The sequence below is a fragment of the Agrilus planipennis genome, unplaced genomic scaffold (genome assembly GCF_000699045.2).
Source record: "Agrilus planipennis isolate EAB-ADULT unplaced genomic scaffold, Apla_2.0 scaffold9, whole genome shotgun sequence".
Classification (NCBI taxonomy): Eukaryota; Metazoa; Arthropoda; class Insecta; order Coleoptera; family Buprestidae; genus Agrilus; species Agrilus planipennis.
The window spans coordinates 2542577-2557657 of record NW_020442467.1 but is presented as its reverse complement, the minus strand read 5'-3'; the positions used below and the strand labels follow the sequence as shown (position 1 = coordinate 2557657).

The 15081-nt window shown below is 32.3% G+C and overlaps 1 protein-coding gene across 4 annotated transcripts in view; it reads left to right on the top strand.

The window, feature by feature from the left end:
- The window catches only part of LOC108735532 (mitogen-activated protein kinase kinase kinase 13), a 71286-nt gene extending 57171 nt beyond the window's left edge, over positions 1 to 14115 (top strand). For 2 of the 4 annotated variants that reach the window (XM_025981206.1, XM_018467531.2), the window contains 6 exons: positions 228 to 606; positions 5732 to 6119; positions 6178 to 6594; positions 8414 to 8816; positions 8874 to 9231; positions 10816 to 14115. In XM_025981206.1, the coding sequence (XP_025836991.1) occupies positions 228 to 606; positions 5732 to 6119; positions 6178 to 6594; positions 8414 to 8816; positions 8874 to 9231; positions 10816 to 11110 (2240 nt within the window). In that variant the 3' untranslated portion in view covers positions 11111 to 14115. The remainder of the gene's footprint in view (positions 1 to 227; positions 607 to 5731; positions 6120 to 6177; positions 6595 to 8413; positions 8817 to 8873; positions 9232 to 10815) is intronic. The other 2 variants (XR_003232495.1, XR_003232494.1) reach the window with 2 other exon arrangements.
- Positions 14116 to 15081: the final 966 nt, after the last annotated feature.

Sequence of the window (15081 nt, the reverse complement as noted above, 5' to 3'; positions counted from 1 at the left end):
ACTTTTGCTTTGTTTTCTATTGTTAATTTATATACATTTTTGTTTTAAGAAATTGCTAAACATTTTCGTCTAGTACTGTACAGTTCTAGCCGATCTCCTAAGACCGCCCATCGAGAGCTCTGCTCGTTCAAGCTTGTTCCAACTATTTCTGTCTTGCTCACGCTTATTGTGTTGTATATTCATTATTATTATTATGTAATTGTATTATTTAATTTTATTTCTTACAGATGATTGGGAAATTCCATTTGAATTAATAACCGATTTGAAGTGGTTGGGTTGTGGAGGGCAAGGTATAGTGTTTTACGGGACACTTAATAATGAACCTGTGGCAGTAAAGAAGGTTTCGGACATAAAAGAGACAGATATACGAAATTTGCGCAAACTCAACCATCCCAATATTATTAAGTTCAAAGGCGTGTGCACGCAACCTCCTTGCTTCTGTATAGTAATGGAATATTGCCCATATGGACCTTTATACGATCTTCTCAGGAAACAGGACAAATCCGTCACACCAATTAGAATAGTTAGTTGGGCAAAACAGATTGCTAGTGGAATGCAGTATTTACATTCCCATAAAATTATACACAGGGACCTCAAAAGCCCAAAGTAAGTTATAAAATGTCGTCATAATAATAAGTGTAAAATTAACAATAAATACAACAAAAACTTCCTCGTGGTTGAAATCGTCAGACGCGAATGGGAATTTCGATCTCAATGGATCTATCAGCACGTTAAAACAGCGTTTTATGAATAACTACAGTCAGCGTGATAAACGCCATCTGTAGAATATTGCTTCATTTTGTAGAAATCAAAAATTTTCAACACAGTCCATAAAGATATCCACGGAGTAGCTACCTCAACGTTGTAGGCACGTAGCCTAACAGAACAAAAAGTTCCTGATGGTAAATATTCTGTTGAATCGTCAGACTCGGATCGCGATTTTGATCTCATCAGCAGTTCTGATAGATGCGACAGACTTTGTTGTCATCTTCTTCTACCCTTATGGCTAGGCATTTCAACTATTATGGCGTACTAGAGTAAGACCTTATGAGGATGGTTTGAAAATCTCAGGGGGAACTTTCAATTTTATAGGCTATATATAAAACGCTATCTTAAAGCATCAGGACGGAGCGGGACCAAGGGTGAGCAACCGTTTTAATCAATCGGTCAATTTAAATTTTGAAATTTTTTGGCGGGCCGCACATAAAGTAACACTTTATAATAATTTACAAAACTTTATTTATAATAAACATTAGAATAGAAAAAAATAAAATTTAAAAAAAGTAAAGATTAAATATACAAATTTTAATGCAAAATAAAAACAAACAAGAAAAAAACAATAAAACGAATTGTCTTGAAATTTTTAATGAGAAATTTGGCACTGTTTTTTCGATACAAGCTGATCAATATCAACCGGAATTGATGAGGTAGCTACACGTACGCAGCTTTCTAATCGTGCATCACTCAGTCTTGATCGGTGCTCATTTTTGATTAATTTCATGGTTGAAAATAATTGTTCACAAACATACGTACTTCCGAACAGAGACGTCATTTGCGTTGCATTTTTCGTCAAAAGTGGAAATTTCTCAGGACTCACATACGATTTATAAAAATTTTTGATGTTTACTGAGAAAAATACATTTTTTAAATCGGTATTATTCTGCATGTCAATCACTTCCATTTGAATGTCTTCGAGAACTGTATCTACATCGATATTAAATGGCGAGGAAAACATTTTCGATTCAAAGTCGATAAAATAAACTCAATTTTAGAAATGCTTGGCGGGCCAAAGAAACATGTTTAACGGGCCGCATGTCGTTCATTCCTGGCTTAGACCATTGCTTAGCATTCGGGAGTACTCCGGTTCGATTCCGGGTCCGTCTGCTTTGGTCCAAGTTTTTCTGTGCTTACTTTGGATCACTTAGGCAAATGCTGGGGCAGTAATATTGCATAGATAATCTTTCATTCTCTGCTGTCTTCATTTCATCCGTTTCATCTTTCTCACCTGAACCACTACCCACCAATTCCCACGATTCTTGGAAGGAGGCTGAAGAAGATCTTCCGCCCTACCTTCCGACGTAGTCCGAAGAGACTGCCCGCCCATCAGCATTAGTAGATGGTGGAAATGAAACACCCAATGTTTAAAGCATCAGGTAGAATGGATCTGTGTTCTGTCGGAACTGTCTTCGTATTTTCGTATCGCTAAGATCCTATTAGATAGAAATTGCGAACCGCGTCTGACGGTTTCGTGAGAATACTAACCACCAGGAACTTTTTGTTCTGTTTATTAGTTACTGTTCGTTTCAAGAAGTTGGAGATATGCCCCCTCCCTTTATTAGGATGTGCCGTAGCGTAATTCCAAATTCAATCATATTTGTCTGCGGAGCTCATTTCTTCACCTATCGTCGAGCGAGAGCTAGACAAAAGTGTACAGTACCATTAGCAAAATTATTTAAATTGCCTCGTTAAAATTTAAGAATATGCTTTATTTAAAAGCATATTTAGCCAAAAATAATAACAAGTGAATTAACTTAACGCTTTACATACCTATAAAACTTATGCTTTGTTTTCTATTGTTAATTTATATACATTTTTGTTTTAAGAAATTGCTAAACATTTTCGTCTAGTACTGTACAGTTCTAGCCGATCTGTTAAGACCGCCCATCAGAGCTCTGCTCGTTCAAGCTTGTTCCAACTATTTCTGTCTTGCTCACGCTTATTGTGTATTCTTTCTATATTCGCGAAGATTTCTTCAAGGTCACAATTCTAACAAATTGAAATAGACTGTACATACCTACCACGTCGATATCCTTACTGACCTTGTTGAACATGTTTGAATTTTAGAAGTAATTCAGCGAAATGCGAATTTTTTGAAATATTGTATGCTAGATTGGTAACATAATAAACCCAAGTTTTTATAATACTGATTATCGTAATGGCAGAGATAGAGGTGGAAAATGTTTTTAAGTATATACAGGGTGTCCCAAGTGTCTCCTCAATAACTTATTCACAATTGAAGATATCGAAAAAGTTTCTTACAAATATGCCATATAAGTATCTTCATATACTTAAATTATTTCCGATTATACAGAGTGATCCAATTTAACTGGAGGCAACTTAACTCATTTTTTCAAATGGAAAGCCTCTTTTATTATTACACTTTTTAATTCCTACTTAAATTTGAATACCACTTTGTTAACTATATATTATGCCTAAAATGTACCAATTTTCATAAAATTCGCACTAAATCAATAAATAGGCTATCACAGTGGTCCGTGCCATTTTGAATATATTCGAAACCAAAGCACACAGAGGTGTGCTATTTTCACACATAGCTTGTGGATGAAATGACCTACTATTTCCACCATATTTTGGAAGTGGTAGATTTCAATTAATTTGAAAATAACACGTTTGCGTTAATAGTGGAAATAATAATAGGCTATTTCTTCTACAAGCCGTGTGTGCTTTCGTTTCGGAGATATTCAAAATGGCGTAGAATTGATACATTTTAGATATAATATGTGGTTAATATAGTGGTATTTAAATTTAACGAGAAATTTAAAAGCATAATAATAAATGGGGTATTCCAATTGAAAAAATAAAGTTAGGTTGCTTCTAGGAAAAATGGGACACTGTATAATCGAAAATAATTTTAGGATATGATTTGGTACCACTTTTGCAAGAAACTTTTTTTGATATCGTCAACTGTAAGGCAGTTATTGTAGAAACCTGTTTGCTTGAGATACCCTGTATAAGTATTTGTAGAAATATTTTTAAACTGAAAAATTGAATTCTTTGGAACTGTGTTTAAAATGGGTACCCCATAGTGCTGACTCGTGAGACCGGTGTCTTACAATGTTCTGTTTTATTAAATTTAATTTAGTCGGTATTATTACTTACAGAAGAAAATTTATTCATAATCTTTTCATTGAAGTGATAAATTTTATCGCTTTATCGCCGACAAAAAGCAAACAAGGACAACAAAATAATGCATTTTTTGTTGCACCCACATGTCCAAATGTTCTAGAATACATTTCATTATTAAATTGACGCCTGACGTGTTAATAATAATAATATTTACGGGCAACGGCCGACCTTCATTTTTTAAATTAAATTTTATTTCATATGAGTTAGTATTTAATAATTCCATTCATATGAACCATACCATAAACTAACGTCATTGTCACTACCATAGTTTATAAGTTAGCATAATCACAAAACAAATCCATAAAATAGTATTATGTAATAAAACATTAATTAAAAAATGCGTAAAATTTTTTATATATATGAAACAATTTGACATTTAATAGTAGTTAATATGAAATATTAATGCGGAAATTCATTTTCAATTTTTTACCCACTATAAACTACCTCAGGTTAATGAGGGAAAACTTGTTGCTGTTGTCACACCCCCGCCGGGAATCGATCCCGAGATCTTAGTGGTCAGAGCATTGGTGCGTAAAGCCAAAGGTCCCGGGTTCGATTCCCGACGAGGATGTGACAGCAGCAACAAATTTGCCCTCAATAATTTGAGGTAGTTTGTAGTGGATAAAAGATTAAAAATGATTTTTACGTTAAAATTTTTATAAGTAATCTTAAATTTATATTAAATAAAACATCTGATGATTAAAAGAGTTTTTGAGATTTTTTTTACTTATCATATATTTTATTAATTCTCTGTAATAATTGTGTTTCTATTATTGTTTGTTAGAATTAGTGCATTTAGAAACAACGAAGAGACATATTTCAAAATTAAATATCGAAAATGGACATTTTGTGACCTCATGTTTTGTTTATTTTTATTGTTTTCTGGTGATAAGATATCTACACTAAAAATATAACCTTACAACCCTTATTGGTTCTGATTTTTTTTTACACTTATTCAAACTAAAGGGAAGAAGTAAAGAATAGGTACATAACTTAATTGACTTTGTTTTTACTGGGGTACGGACTCCTAAAAACAATGAGTTTTAGTTTGTTACGCTTAGGTATGGTTAGATTGTGGATTAAGGTGTCAATGTTTTTGTTTTATTATCCTGTAATGATCTGTCAATCTGTTACCGTTCAATAACAATATCACAACGTTTAGTGGAGGAGCTTGATTGATATTTTTATTTGTTGACCAAAAAGTAGATAATTGTGTACAAAAACAATTGACATACAAACTTTATTTGCTTCTTAAATAATTACTCTAACTAAAGTTAGTTTAACATTATTCTACTATAAATCTAAATAAATGGCGATAAAAAGTATTTTATGACAATTTTCAAATTTTTTATCAATTGCATTATTAAAATATTGAGTTTTAATCTTAATCATCTGATGGTATTTTTTATTTTAAATAGGTACTGGTACAGAAGCGTTAAAATTGTTTTCCTCCTTTAAAAATGCGAACATACATCATTCTTGTATTTAACTGCATATAAAACTACATTTTGAGCTGAAGTTTTCTACCGGTTATATTTATTTTTTTCCTTAAGTTACTGCTAATATAGGAATACTCACTTTGCAACCCTTAATCCATAGCATACGAAAAAGGGATCATGGTAAATCATTTACATTGTTTTTGAAGCAAAGTACTACCATATAATAAAGAAATAATATATGTTTTGAAACAGTAATGACGAATATAAAACACCAAAACTTTCAGAATGATGTTTTTATTGTAAGATAAAATTTATTTATCTATGGATAGCAATATAAATATTCTTAATGTGATTTACCCTTTTAGTGTTTTAATAGGGGAAAATGAGGTGATAAAAATAAGTGATTTTGGAACTTCGAGGATGTGGAACGAGGTCAGTACTAAGATGAGTTTTGCGGGCACAGTGGCTTGGATGGCGCCTGAAGCCATTCAAGAGCAAGCTTGTTCAGAAAAAATTGATATCTGGTCATTTGGAGTTGTCTTGTGGGAACTGCTAACTTGCGAGACCCCCTATAAAGATATGGAACAAAGTGCCATAATGTATCTAGTTGGTTGTGGAAAACTTAACCCTCCTATACCAACGACATGTCCGGAAGGATTTAAATTGATTATGCAAATGTGTTGGAAGTTTAATCCTAAAGATAGACCGTCGTTTAAGCTTATTTGTAATCACTTGGAAATTGCATCAGTAGAGGTAAGGAGAAAGTAATAGTTGTTTTGTTTATAATGTTACCATTCCTTTTTATTTCAAGATATTGAGTAGTTACAAAGACAAGCAGTTCTTCAAGACACAGGAGAGTTGGAAAGAAGAAATTAAAACTCAGATAACACATTTCAAGATGAATCTTCAAAAGAGAAGACAGGAATGTTATTTGAAAGAAGAACAGTTAGTTAAGAAACGAGAAAATGAATTGAAGCATATACGCGATATTAAGGAATTGTATGATAGAAAGCTGGAAAGAGTTAATCAAATGTATCTCGAGTTATCTGTCGTTTTACTCCAATTGGATCAACAAAAACAGGAATGCAGGAAAAGAGAAATGATGCAAAACAAACGCAGATTAATTCATCCTTTTATGAAAAAATTAGAGAAGAGAAGAGGAAGTCAACACAGTACCACACCCACCAGTCCAGAATACAGTCTTACAAGCCCTGATAGTCCACAAACAGTAAGTATAATTTGCATAATATAAGTTTTGTGAAAGAGTATATTTACTTACTTCATTCTGCCTATTTGTTGACGTGAAAAAGCATTTATATATCATAAAGAAACTAGAAATTAACAAATATGTTTATGATTAATTTACAAATTCGGAAAAGAGTACTAAAAACCTACGTTTGGAGTACGATTGTATACGAATGTGGACGGTTGGTATGGGGGAAAAGAAAAAAATTGAAAACATTTCGTGATGTAACCAAATTACAAAAATACTATAGATATAAGAGTAGGGAGATATTAGAAAAAGTAAAACAGACGGGGTTATAAAAAAGGAAAAGGTAAGATAGGATTGTAGGGCACCTTTTTAGACATGAAGCTAGTTAACGCAAAAATAGGGTCGGGATAGGAAAAGAGGGAGGTGGGGGTTCAACTAGTCTTTGGGTAGACGACCCTGCGATGATGGTTCCAATCGGTAATTTTACTGAAGATTACCTTTTTTAATATTTGAGTGTCAAAACATGTTCTAGTTTATTAAATAGTTGATGTGGATTTTACGATTTTAGTATTCTATTTAGTTCAGTTCCACAGGATTTTATTCGATTTTCCTGTTTTTAGTGTTCGATTTTAGTCATAAATTTTCTTTTTATGCTTAAATTGTTCCAGATGTATGTAATTTATTTTTTTATGAAGATTCTTTCAATAATTTTTGTCTATAATTTATCTTTTACATTAGACAAATTATAAATAGTTGTTTTCTTTGTCGATCTACCACAAGGATAAGCATAGTTGTAAGCATTTTAAATTGCAGTAAGGTATGCTGTGTTCTACTCTTGAGAACGATCCTATTGACCGAAATAATTTTGTGGATGCTACAAAATTATTAAATGATATATAAAATTGGTTTATTTAACAAATATTGTTTATAATGTTAAAATATTTTAATCTATATATCGAAGACGCCATCAACATCATTAAAGACAGTACAACTGTAGGGATAGATGTGCAAGGGCAAAAGATTAGTATACTTAGATTTGCAGATCATATAGCAGTATTAGCATCTAGCAAGGAGGACCTAGAGATAGCTTTAAATAAAATGGAAGCGGTACTGACAGATCAATACTGTATGAAAATAAATAAAAGTAAAACAAAAATATGCAAGGGAAGAAAAAGTAGGGAAAGAGAGAATATAAAGATAGGAGACGAAAAATTAGAAGGAGTGGCTGATTTTAGATACCTAAGAAGTCAGATAAGTCAGGATGGAAGGAGTAGCACGAATATAAAGCAGAGGATAGCGCAGGGTTGTGTCGCCTTTAATAAAAAGAAGTCACTTCTGTGTTCGCGAACGGTTAATTTAGAAATTCGAAAAAGATTGTTAAAGGTGTACGTTTGGAGCACGGCATTGTACGGGTGCGAAACATGGACAGTGGGCGCGGCGGAAAAGAAAAGGTTGGAATAGGCGGATGAAGAGGATATCGTGGGTAGAAAAGGTTAGAAATGAAGAAGTATTGGAAAGAATAGGAGAACAGAGGACTCTATGGAAGTCAATAAAAAATAGGCGAAATAGGTTGGTAGGACACCTTCTCAGGCATGAAGGGTTAGTCAGAGACATATTAGAGGCAGAAACGGAAGTTAGGATTGGTAGAGGTAGACCTAGATTAGATTACTGTTAGCAAATAGTTAAGGATTTGGGCTGTTCTAGTTTTAGGGTAATTCGAAGTTTAGCTCAGGATACGAAAGAGTGGAGGTACGTGTCCAACCAGTCTTAGGACTGACGACCTTATGATGATGAATGTTAAAATAGTAAACATTCGCTATTTACGTTGTTTTAGGTTCAGTCTAAATCTCCATTATACAATACCGCCGTATCATCTTCAAGTACGGTAGACCCAGCGGCTCCCATTCATGGACAAAATGCTACACGACCTTTTCGCAAAAGACATCACAGATCGAATTCAGGATCACCAAGAACATCCGGGTGCTCGCGGTCGTCTAGTAATCGTATGTCTGTTCTTGTTGATACAGAAACTCAGACAGAATGTATGGATATAAGTGAGACTGATATGAGTCCAAGCAGTAATACCACAGCAAGTACTATTCCTCTTAGTCTATCGAGATCATGCCAACCTCAACGAGTTATTCTACGAGAGTTTAAAGATGGTTCAGATGAAGGTGATGCTTACAATGGGAATACAGTACAAATATGTTATTTGTCGGAACAAGATCACCAATTATGTAAGTGCATTTTTCGTATAACTTTGAAATATACCCTTGATGATTATTTTTTTTCAGCTCGTGAATTTATCTCTATAACTCATTCTGGAACTCCCTGTTCCGAGTTCCTCGACGAACCGAATGACGATGTCAATCGAAATCCACACCATAAAGGTATTCGCGACAGTGATGATGATCATCTAGAGACAATAGGAAGAAAAGTTTCTGAAATAATAACGATCACCAATGGAAATATTCTAACAGATACGCGATCATTAGAAAATGGAAATGTATCGGATAATATAGACGGCGTACTAAAAAAGAGGCGATGCTCAGAAACCAAGGAGTTGGAGAGTGCTGAGGATGCCACTAACGATAGTCTTACTGATGAAGAAGGCGAAGATGGACAGTATGATCATTCGCTACGTAGAAGAAGGTAGGTTAACTTTTGGTAGCGTTTCTGTAATTGACTATAGACTCGTGTTTGGGTGTTAAACGAAATGATGAACACCGCCTAATGGCATCTTATTTGTATGTTTTTAAGGAGCATTGGGGTTATCTTACTTTTGAAATTCGATTACCTTTTAAAATGTAAAGCATATAATTATATTTGGTTTGCCTAGGGTGCAAAATTTATGTATTGAATTTTTAATTAGATATACAATGTCCCTATCTTATATTGATACCTACAACGTCAGTGTGAAATATATTTTTAACAATTTACACCTTTTTTTGTAGTAAATACGAAAAGGACTTCTTGAGCAAATTAAGGTACATACTCCATCTCAATATGTGTATCAGATGATTTGAAGCTACTATTTTGTATTTCTTAAAACTAGTTCTTTTTTTTTTAACGATTAGCAGAATCAAAATGCTTTGCATGAAATTAGAATTGAGTCAAAGGAACTTTCTTTGAATATGTTGTTTCATTTTATTTTTACTTGCACTTTTTTGTAGAAATTGATTTTTACATATTGTTATGAGGAAAAAAATATTGTGTTTAATTTGCCAGTTTTGTAAGGGTTGATGCAGTGCCCTATACCATTAAATTAAAAGCGATTACATATATATACAGGCTGATTGTTTCAACGGATTTATCAGTTCGTAAGGTATAACCGGAGTTGAATGGCAAAAACTCAAAATTGAAAATTTGTTTTACCAGCTATAGAAGCATACTTTAGTCCAGGTCCTTTTAGTTTCTGAGCTATTTTTATACAGGGTGTTTCTGAAATAAGTGACAAACTTTGGATATAATAGAGAATCGCGTGGTGAGTGAAGAAGCGTGGTTAAGGGTCAAAAAAATCTGTAAGAATACCAGAAGAAGAACTGGCAACGTACAGAGAAATTGCGATAACAACGAAGCAGCTACATCGAGGCTCCTACTAAAATTATTTCTGATTTGCACCTTAAACGTCCGGCCTTTGGCGTATTTCATTTGCAGCGATATACACGGCTGTAGTAGTGTTCTGTCGTGGCGTTTGATAGACGCGTTGTTTCATAAAATCATATGCAAAGAAGCCAACGGACGTAGGAAGTAGATCAGGACTACTACGTGATCCTACCAGGCCTGGACTGTCTTTTCTGTAATTTCAAATACGTTTTTCTTGGAAACGATGAACTTTCGGACTACCAAACATTTACTTAATTTTTAATCATTCTATCATCTTCTGCGAGTTTACTGCTTATTTAAGAAATGCCCTGAATATATATAAAGTATTGCATTAAAGTGTTCAACAAAAACTAGAATACTGCAAACTAAACAGAAACTCCAGTACTGCAAACGAAATGACACATCAAAAACATGTTGCTAACATGTCGGAAACAAAAGTTGTGTGGGTGTGTGACCGGCTTATGAAATTCTGAATAAAACATATGAATTTTGTGTGAACTGGAAATCCATTTTTTATAAGTTTGCCTATTAATACCTGCTTTATCATTGACCTTGATAAAAGTTCACTTTGAAACTATATTTAATCGATTGTTCTTGTATTTATTCTGAAAAAAGATGTTTCTTTTATAGCTTGGCCCGAAGACCTATATATCCCGGAAGACGTTCCAATAGGTTTAAATACATCAACCAATATCAAAGAGAACCTAACCAGTCGGACGAAGGTAACACGTCAGAATACTCAAATCCTCCGTCGAGCAAAAGTTCGACGTTAGAGTCTAAACCTGACACTAGGACTCAATCGACAAAAAGGCCAAGCGAAAGGTCCGATGGGTCAGCAACGGACAGTGACGACTCTGATGAAAATATTACCGTTGCTACGGAAGTCTGCTACGAAGTTGGCAGTAAACTTGAGAGCGTAGTCTGATCTTAGTTATAGTTAATTTGATTCATCGTTGTTCGGTTCATGATCCTCTTCGTTGATGGCTGCATTCTATTTTGAATTCATGATATATGTGGAAAATCCAAAATTCTTCGAAGGATGAAAATAGGTAAATATTTTTTAGTTTATTTGATAAAGGCATTCTTAATTGTTGTTTATCCTAAGTTTTTTTAATATCTTATGCTTACATTGTTTGTGTGGTGAAACTGGAAAATAATTTGAAAAAAGTAACAGATATTCTCGATTTTGCCAAAAAAATTGAAAAATCTTTAAAAAAGTATTCATTAATTATATCGGTTCCCATGACGGAAAAAGGACAAAATGAATTTTTTGAGTTTTTACATCACATTTTTGTATATATTTTTAAGTTGAATAAGAATAGAATGTGGCCTGTGTTATTTTTTCTTTGTGATTTCCATGAGATTATCTATAAGTTCGCTGTGTCCTGCATTACATTCCTACATACTTTGTGCATTCAAGGTCCTAATAATATGGTAAATGTTTTTCTTGAAAGTCAGCTGTGAATTTTGAAAGAACAGTTATTAAATTTTCTGAAGTATTAATAGCAAAATTTTAAATTACCAGATGTTTTTATTTTCTAGTTGAATTTTGAATGATTTAAAACATTTAACTATTTTAAGAACGTTTTGAATTTACAATTGCAAAAAAATTATTATTTACCAATATTTTTTAATCCTTTTTGTATTATGTGTCTTTTTACAACTGTAAAGTTGAATTAAAATCTGCATGCTTCTATTTTATGTTACGGTCTTGTTAGTTTAAGGTGTTTTCGTGGCAGTATTTTATTAAGTTTTAATGTGCTAAAAACATACTTTTGTTTCGTTAAGTCTAATTCAAAATGTTTTAAATTTTATTCAAAAATTGACTATTTCAGAATTTTACGGTGCAAGCCGTGCTGAATGCTTATATTCGATAACATCGGTGTAAAATTGATGAAATTAGAATTTCAAGTAATCTCTGATTAATAAAAATAATTATAAATAATATTGTGAAAATTCTTAGAAGATAAGTAACTTGTTCAAATCGAGAAAATATTCTTATACTTCATGGTATTAGTAAAATGTAAAAGATTTTTGGTTGTGCGTGTTCGAAGCAAATTTGAAGCTCAATGTTTAACTAATATTAAGGACAATGTATATACATGTGTGATGCTTTTTTAGTATTTATTATTTACTACTTATAACAAAGTAGCGTTGATATTATATATTTTAGATCCTATTGATGATAATCGAAGCCGTCATAACAAAACATTCCATTTTTATTTAGTTAAAAGATAATACAGTTAAGAGAATTGTATAGTTTCTGTGAAAATATGCATGCCTTCGAAATATTGCCTTCACTTTATATCAGTGCAAAAAGAGTTGCCCCCATGAAGTTTGAACATATAAGTAGGTACAACTTTTAATAAACACTCAAAAACTGAAGAAACCGTAATTATTAAAAATATTGAGTGTGAGATTCCATTTTTGTTTTAATTTTAACTCAAACTGATTGTCGAGACAAACTATTAAATGGTTAATAAGATGATGACTATCAAATACAGCTGGTACAAATTTTCATTCATTATCATGGGTTCATGGAGTCTTTAATCCAAAGACTAGTTGAACAAGCGTTTACACCTTATTCCTGAAAATAGGAACATTCCACATCCTTACGCAAATAGTAATCTAATCTAAGTTTTTCTCAATCCCATTTTATTGATGTTTCTGCTTTTGATATGTCTTTTAGTTCCTCATGTCTCAAGTGTCCTACCATCATATCTTTCCTCTTTGTTCTTTATTTATTTCAATATCTTTCCATTTCTAACATTGTCTTTTCCATCACGCTCCTGTACACATTTCGCATTCTTATAGAGCCGTACATCGAACGTTGTCAAGTGTATGATTTTTTAGAATTTCAAAATTAACTGTTCCAGAGCACATACGTTAAAAACAACTCAATCCTGCACTATTCTTTGTTTTATGTCTTTCCTCATTTTTTTTTTCTTGACTTATCAAAGCTCCTGGATATCGAAAATCGACGACTTCAAGTTTTTCTAATTTTCATTCAAATTATACCAAATTTAAATGGCGGTAAGTTAAAATAATTTACATAATTTTATTTTCGGAAAGTAAAAATTTCGTTATTAAATTAATTCGGCTCAATAAGAAATCCTTTAATCTTAATTCGTGGTTGTGATAGCAAAATCCATATACGTAGTTCTATTTCAAGAATTGAATTATGTACATAAGTTTGAGTCGACATGGATAAAATCATACTACAATTTATTCTTGTGCTAGAAAATTTGATGCTACTCTCATAACTCCTTTTTATATTTAATTTTCATTTCACCCAAGGATAAAATATTTTCAAACGAAATAACAAGACGGCAAGCCATATTAATTATATTTTTTATGCCATAACTCTTATTCACAAGTATTTGTCAAGTTTATTTTAAATGTTGCTTCAGAATAGTTTTTTGCTATATCTACAATACATATGGTAAACGTACTTAATTTATATTTTTTACAATTACTTGATGAAGGGTGCATGATGATGTTCTTTACCTTGTGAAATTGAAAGAATAGTTACAATTTTTGCACTGATATACCTAATAATTACTTAATAGAAAAATAAGGTTGCTTCACGTTAAATGTGTAGATATAAAAAGAGAAAAATGTACCTTTCGTATTTTTGATGTACTTAAACGATTTAAAACATTCTCATTCCTTAAGTAGATAGTAAGTTAACAATAGTAGGTAAATTAATAGAATAAGAATGCGAAGTTGTAAACCATTTTTGATTTTTACTTGCCTAATAGTGTAGTAGACAAAGCTACATATGTATTAACTATTGTGGCATGCAATGTAGTTATTTACTTTTTATACGATATTATTGTTGAATCATTTTGTACTGTTTCTTTGTTTTTTTTTTCATAATACATATGTACAAATTCTCGTAAAGTACAATACAAACACGTATTAATATAACGATGCTTTTTTTTAAAAACTTGTTTAATCGTGGTATGCACATATGTAAGTTAACATTTAAGCAGAGTTTTTATTTAATATTACTTTTTATTTAGTTCTGTTCCTTGATTTCCATTTTTTGCCTATTTCATTATAATTTGCTCATCATTGCAAGACTATTTTTTTATATTTTCCACTATGCACTTCTTGACCAGGTTTTTACATTCGTCTTAGGCTTCTAAGCATTTTGACATTCCATACTTGCAAACGATCGACCAATGAAATTGTGTCTTCTCATTGGACATGGGAATGTGATTATATGTTCCTTTGTAAATAAGCCGAATTACTTCAGTAGGTCGATTGTGCGAATGTTCGGCTACCATGCAATTTCCTACCGCATTTAAACATTATGATACCTTGATACCTACATTTTTCGGCACCTACCAATACCTGAAATAGTAGATGATAGTAGTTTCTAATTGATATTCATGACCAGTAATCGTACAAACACACTAAAATTTCAAAACAATCGGAGAAGTGTAGGCTAGTCTCCACCATTATCAGTTAAGCATTCAATGAGCTATTCCAGCTAAAGTTTTTCATGAAAAGACGCTCTTTAAATGTTTATAAGTATCCAATTCAATCATTTTTTTTTTTGTTTTTGGGTTATAGAAAATACTTGAATCTAAAAAGTATTTAAAGAACTATTCTGTAAGAAAAAGAAAATAAATTATTGGTTGATTACAGTATGTCTAGCCCAAATATTTAATTCTAAATTGTAATTTATCAAGGATTTCAAAATAAAATAATTTGCTTAAAGGAATGTTATAGCTCCACATATAGGCCGGATCGTAAAGCATTACGAAATTTCCTGTAATTTCTGTTGGATACTTTAGTGTAAAAGCCAGCGGTAAGTAGATAGAACATAGATGGCGCCATTGTTAGGTTTATATTAGTCTTTATTTAAATAATTCATTAGAAAAATTT